This window comes from Engraulis encrasicolus, chromosome 16, assembly GCF_034702125.1.
Source record: "Engraulis encrasicolus isolate BLACKSEA-1 chromosome 16, IST_EnEncr_1.0, whole genome shotgun sequence".
Lineage (NCBI taxonomy): Eukaryota > Metazoa > Chordata > Actinopteri > Clupeiformes > Engraulidae > Engraulis > Engraulis encrasicolus.
Genome location: NC_085872.1, coordinates 12,138,174 through 12,144,762, shown reverse-complemented (window position 1 = coordinate 12,144,762; position 6,589 = coordinate 12,138,174). Strand labels below are relative to the sequence as shown.

General features: G+C 43.6%; 1 protein-coding gene across 1 annotated transcript; it reads right to left on the bottom strand.

Moving 5' to 3' along the window:
• Window positions 1-330: 330 nt before the first annotated feature.
• On the bottom strand, window positions 331-6,231 carry LOC134465151 (zona pellucida sperm-binding protein 4-like). The gene is made up of 8 exons (XM_063218648.1): window positions 5,829-6,231; window positions 5,528-5,718; window positions 5,233-5,330; window positions 4,995-5,155; window positions 4,682-4,874; window positions 4,247-4,385; window positions 4,088-4,157; window positions 331-661 (listed from the first exon to the last, which is right to left on the bottom strand). Exons 1-8 carry the CDS (start codon window positions 6,205-6,207, stop codon window positions 468-470), a joined length of 1,425 nt encoding a protein of 474 aa, XP_063074718.1. The 5' UTR covers window positions 6,208-6,231; the 3' UTR covers window positions 331-467.
• Window positions 6,232-6,589: the final 358 nt, after the last annotated feature.

Below are 6,589 nucleotides of genomic sequence, written 5' to 3'. Positions count from 1 at the left end.
AACCAAGCAGACCATAAAGTTTGCTATGTTGACTATAATTGTGAGGTTTTGACAAAAAACCTTTTTTGACTAGAATGTGAGGTTTTGACAAAAGACTGTTAGGTTTTTATAGCAATGTAGTTTTGATGGCAGCATTTGCATTTGAACATTTAGGTGAATAGTGTATCTCAAAGTGTTTTGTTTTAAGGAATTGTGTGTAAAGTTTTGACTCTATGAGCCCATTTTTGCAAATTGTGTGCAAGCAATAGGCAAAGACTGTAAGTGTGTTATTATTTTATTGCTGGAACATTGATGCACCTTACATTTATGTGACAGAGCCAAAAGAGATATTTTTTTGCATAATGTGAAGCTTTTATTGAATTCAAGATTTTTATGATCACTTTCCAAACAGTGGAATTCAATAAACCACAGTCGCCAGCTCTCTGATGGATGCCTTTGAGCTCAGGAAGTTGACTGTGTTCTGAGATTTATGGACGGTAGTGAATCCCTTGAGATGTAACGGTAGTCCCTTGCCTTTGATTCTGCTGATTCTGCTGATTCTGCTGCCCACTTCCCCCCCAGCTAGGGCTCGACCCACTTCCACCCCAGCTTGGGCTCGAGTCACTTCCACCCCAGCTTGGGCTCGAGTCACCGCCAGTGTTACCGCCAGCAGGAGGCCCTGCTGTAAAACAAAACACATCGGTTAGAGTTGTACTTATTATGACCATACACTATTTGTAAGAGTGATGAGTGTGCTAAAAGTTAAGTAGGTCTTGATAGGTTGGCAGTTGTCACTTGACATGACGTTACTCAGTAGCTCCATCACATACTTTGCTCTTTCAAACCACACTCACACGGCAAACACTGTGAGAGAAGCACTTATACAGTTTAGCTGCTGGCAGTGAGGCAACCTCATTCCATCCACGTGGTTACAGACTATTAAGTAAGTAGACTGCAGTATCTTTGCTGCTATTATTTACTATTTATTAGTTTATCGCACAAATGCGCTGATGTTTCTGACGCTGTCTGTCCCACAGTTTGGGGTTACAGTGAAATGGAAGAGAACACCGCTTTACCTTTTTTAAAAACGTTGTTTTCTTTTATTTTTTCCGGTCAAGTGTCAGTAAATACAGTAACTCTCCATTTTCCTTCTCTTCCTTGAACTGCAATTTAATGCACATCAGCCGCTTCCTTTTATTCATTCATATCATTGAATACCTTGACCTGTGAAGTTCTCCTAGTGGCCCTTGGTGGGGTTACATTTTGGTGCTGCGAGCAGGGTTGGAGGTTCTGTTCTTAGTTTTTTCTCTCTTCTCAGTATTTCCTTATATTTCTCTTATCTTCTGAAGGTGGTTAGAATGAGCCATAGTAGAGTAGGAAAAAAACAGTGGTTGCATTTAGGGTGCCCTTACTACTCATCGCTCTCGAGCACCCCAACTCTCATACTCAAGCACTTCATCCATGGTAGGCTACTCAAGCACTCCAGGTCTCTCTCCAGCATGTCAGAACCTGAAAGGCAGGAGGCTCAGTTGAAGGCCCTCACAGACTTGGTGAAACAGCTGCAGGCTGACAATGAGCGACTTCGAGGTAGCCAATCCTCTCGGGACGGAGGGGAGTCTGTAACCACTGCATCAGGTCAGATTAGTGTGTGTGCCACGGAAGCGCAAGTGTCCCAGGTTTTCGGGCAAGAGATCAGTGGACATCATTTCAGTAGAGGACTGAATTGAAGAAGTATGTCTCTCCAGGTCCTGCGTTAGAAAAGGCTTTGTTTGTGTATGTACAAAGTTTGTGCTTTGTTTGTGTATGATTTGTTGGGTGGGGAAGCTAAGAGGGCAGTAAAATTCAGTCCATCAGCTGATAGAAAGGACCCTCATAAAATATTTGCTATTTTAAAAGACAATGTCTGTCATTCAAAATCTCTTAAAGGAGAAGTCCAGTTTTTTTGAACATTAAGGCCATTTTCTGAGTGGTCTGGAATGTTTTAGAGTCCCCCTCGCCGTTTATTTCATGTTTGCTGCAGTCTCTGTTATTTGGCTGATTTGGATTTCATCTCAACCAGCTTTAGAATGGCCGTCTATGGGCACCTGCAACTCCGTTCTTAAAATCACCTTTAACATTTGTTTTCAAGAATATGCAACTCACCAAGTGTTCAGCAGTATTCACTGGTGTTCCTTAAGAATTTTTGTAGCGAAATATGGCATCTGTCGTGTTTTATGTGTGTTTTATGTAGCAATTTGTAAATTAAGTTTCACTTTCACTTTCACTTTCTTTCACAAAATGGCAAATAAAAAATGACAGAAGCCATATTTCGCCTTGAAACTTGTTTGGGACTGCTAGTGAACACCCTTAACCACTTTGTGAGCTGTAGACTTTCGAAAACAAATGTTTAAGGTGATTTTAAGAACAGAGTTGCAGGTGCTCATAGACGGCCATTCTAAAGCTGGTTGAGATCAAATCCAAATCAGCCAAATAACAGAGACTGCAGCAAACATGAAATAAACGGTGAGGGGGACTCTAAAACATTGCAGACCACCCAGAAAATGGCCTTAATGTTAAAAAAACTGGACTTCTCCTTTAACTTGCTCTACCACCAGTTTTATCACCGCCGGCAGCAGGAAACTTGTACATACTCATGTTACTTCAATAAGGCAGACACTAACGCCATCACTGTTGGACCCACATACGAGCTCACTGAACTCAAAGAAGGCTTACATAATCATCAGAGGCAGCTTGATGAGTCAGTGGGGACCGCGTACTGAGCTTAGTCCCGCTCAGCATCCATTCAGCCAGCGACCCAACCTCGTTATACGGCAGATGGAGCATCCATCCGTCTGCGTTGTAACAACGCAGGGCACATAGCCTAACTATGCCGTTGCGCCTTCCAGCAGTTGAGCCAGGGCCAGTGCCTCATAGTGCATCGACCAGTGGGGGGCAGGATGGGGATGTAGCCAGTAGTGTCAGGCCACAGGCAAACTAGTTCCCACCAGCGCTGGGAGCCAAGCACCGGGCGGGAGGGCTTTTGCTGGGCTCAGTGGAACAGTCAGCTCCATCGACTTCACAGCTTATTGGAAAATGCCCCATCATAGACCACGTTTTGGGGGAAGGACTACACAGTGATAGTGGCTCGATGGCGACTACAGTAACAAAGAGGTCTTTCCATCCATGCCTACAGCCACGAAGGAAAGAAGTGATGTGACCATGTGATTGCTCAAAGCGGTTAATGGACTGGCCATTCCATACCTGGGCTACCTGGAGCTGGACCTGGAGGTCCCGGGTAGAGTGCTACCGAAGACTGGAGTACTTGTAGTGAAAGACTCCCTCGACCCTATTACCAAGCAACAGAAGAGGTCTGTCCCAGGTCTGCTGGGGATGACCATTTGCTGTCGTTAAAGCTCACATTCAAGAGTTGCTGGACGAGGGTGTAACTATACCCAGTTGCAGCCCCTATGCTTCCTCAATTGTAGTCGTTCAAGAAAAGGAGGGTAGAGTGCTACCGAAGATTGAAGTACTCGTAGTGAAAGACTCCCTTGACCCTATTACCAAGTGACAGAAGAAGACTGTTCAGGTTGAACTCCATCCGCAGCCTTTACCAAGAACTCTTCCAGGAGCATGGCCATCATTTGTCTCAGTATCCCTCCAGTCCAAACAGCGCTGCAACTGTTTTGAAATATAGCTTTTTTTGACATTCAACTTCTAATATTTTAATATCTCATAATTCATACTCGAATAATTCTGTTACATGGTGTTTGTACTATTTGTTGAGCCAGAAAAGAGCTTTCAAACATAATAAAGGATGAATGGATAGTGTCCTACCCTCTTAATTAAATCTTTCTCAGTCCGTTTCTCCCTTAATATTAATGCCATATTCATGCAAATTCAGCTCTGAGGTTCTACCATTGCCACTAAACAGGCACACCCAGTTGTATGAAAATCCGGGTTGGTTGGGTCCCACATCTGATTTCACATGAGGTGACCCAACAGCAATTTAATAAAACAATATGTATTTTTTGCATCAGCGTCCTCCCTTTATTTATTCATATCATTAAATACCTTGTCCTGTGAAGTACCCCTAGTGGCACTTGGTCGGGTTACATAAAGAAATACTTACCATTAGCTGAGCATGTTGGCTCACAATCATTTCCAGCTTGGCACACAGAAACCTCACAGTGGAGGAACACCTGGGAATGGCAAAAGATACAGAATGAAGACACACATTTTTAAATATCCTTTAGAATGAATATGCCTCCTCACTGAAATCATACGTTACCGTTTCTTGCATTGGAACGAATGATTGTGGGTCCAAAAAGGTGAACATTTTCAGCATGAAGCGTCTGTAGTGGCTAGGGAAGTCAACATTTGTGGATGGAATCAAGGTGGTCAAATGACTATCTCCTGTGTATGGACAGCTGCAGGTGAGAGAGCGAGAGTTACAGGATGATCAGTTGACTTTAGCATTTGGTTACGTGCCTGCTCCTGAGGACCAGGTGGATCTCAACGGCAGTGTTGCCAGATTGGGCGTCCACAAGCCCAATTGGGCTGCTTGGGATGGCCGTCTGCGGGTAAAAACACCCATAGAAATCGATGCAATTTGTTGAAATTGGGCGGAATGTAACGCCTCTTGGCAGTTTTTGAGCACCTTTTGGGCGGGATGGGATAAAACACATCTGGCAACACTGCTCAACTTATCCCAAAGCATCCTTACCCATTCACCAGAATGTCCCACTGCGGCACGCTTTCGGGATCAGGAGTGGTTGTTGCCCAGCAGCGACCCAAAGACAGAACAATGTTTGGATCATTCCTATTCAGGAAGCGCACTTCAACGTAGACGTTCTCCTTCAGCTCTCTATAGACTGGGTAGTCACCACTCTCGTAGTATGATGTGTATGCCACGTCATCTGTAGGGAACGAAATATGTGTTGCTTAAGTATTTTAGAACCTATTGAGCTATTTAGGTCAACTGGTTCTATAACACTTAAACAACATAATATTGATGAGAAATGCGGGATTAATTGCACCTGGATTATTACATCCCTTTGTGGTACATTCGCCACTTGCAATCCTCATTTCCACCTCAAAAGGTCCAGGTACAATTGGAGACTCAGGTGGTGGCTGAGATAGCAATCTGACAACCACTGCCTGCACCTCTTCGCCACTGTACCGACACTGGATTTCAACCCTGTAAGATCATGATTACAGACATTAGGGGGGGAAATGATACAATAGTTTACAAATATGTATGTCTTGCACACTTACTCAAAACGAGTGTCTCTGGTGATGCTGCCTAAGGGTCCTTCGTCTATTAAATAGCCAGAGGACATCCTGTTTTCATAGATCAAATAACCGCCCCCTGTCTGCAAGCACATCATTTTTTAAAATGAATTAATATAAATTCCTGTAGCAGTTACACAGCGCCTACAACATTATTGTAATCATCATGAATGATTTTTTATTTTCATTATTATTATTTTTTACTTTTTTATTGTTATTGTTGAATAAGTAACTAAAGAATGTTATTAGGTTTATAGAAATATCATTAAAGTAAACCCACCCCCACTCTGGTACCACATTCAGTTGCACCATACTGGTATATGATGAATGCATCATTGGAGTCCACTGGCGCGCAAGCAGGATTGGGGTCCCCGCCTACATTGCCAATGCTCTCCAAATTCAAGTATGGTACAGTGACAGCCTTGGAGACCACAATGACGATTATAGCATCTCTGGTGCAGTGCAGAGTTACTGTTGGTGAATAAAAACAAGAAGAATAAGTTCTAGAAAATAAGTGCAGCCCAAAGTCAAAATGTGAGTTACATTAACATTTAAAACAAGAGGAGAGGTCTTAAACTTACCAGTGTTGCCATAGAAGCACTCGCCCTCTAAAAAGCAGCAGCCCATTTCCTGACACTGGGCCTCAGTCGTTCCATCTGGACCACATGTTACTCTATTTTGACGAGCTACTTCGCATACGTCCTGCTCTGGTGTTCCGCCACCGCCTTTGTTATGTTGCTCTTGTTGTTGTTGTTTTGGTTGCCTCTGAGTCTGCTGTTGAGGTCTGTTCTTTGTCAAAGAGGACGATATACCTTCAGACTGGATGCCTTGCGGTGGTGACCATGGGAATTGGTTTCTTTGGTTTGGCTTTTGATACGGTACAGCACTGTGCACAGAGCCCAGCCAACCCAACACCACCACCAAGCCGATGCCACAGCACAGTTGCTTGCCCAAAGCCATGGCTGCCCTTTGTCAATTCCAGCCACTACCTAGAGGCCCCGGATTCTATTTTATGCGTGAGTGGATGAGTGACAGTATTTCAAAACCCACCCCCTGTCACCCTATTGGCTGACTACTTTTCAGGTCAGTATTTTTCAGGCCAATACCTGTACTGCCGCGGAGGACTTTAGCAGAAGAGACGAGTTTGAAAAATTTTGTAGCTTGACAAATTGCTGCACCCCCCGCCCCCCCCCCACCAACAACAAAATAGAAAGAAAAAAAAAGGTTACTGTTTCAAGAGGTCCAAAGGCTCTGTGTGTTTTGGAGCAACACCAACAGTGTCTGAATAATGCTTTGTACAGCTTTTAGTGTTATTGCTTTATTAAATTATATTTATTTTGAT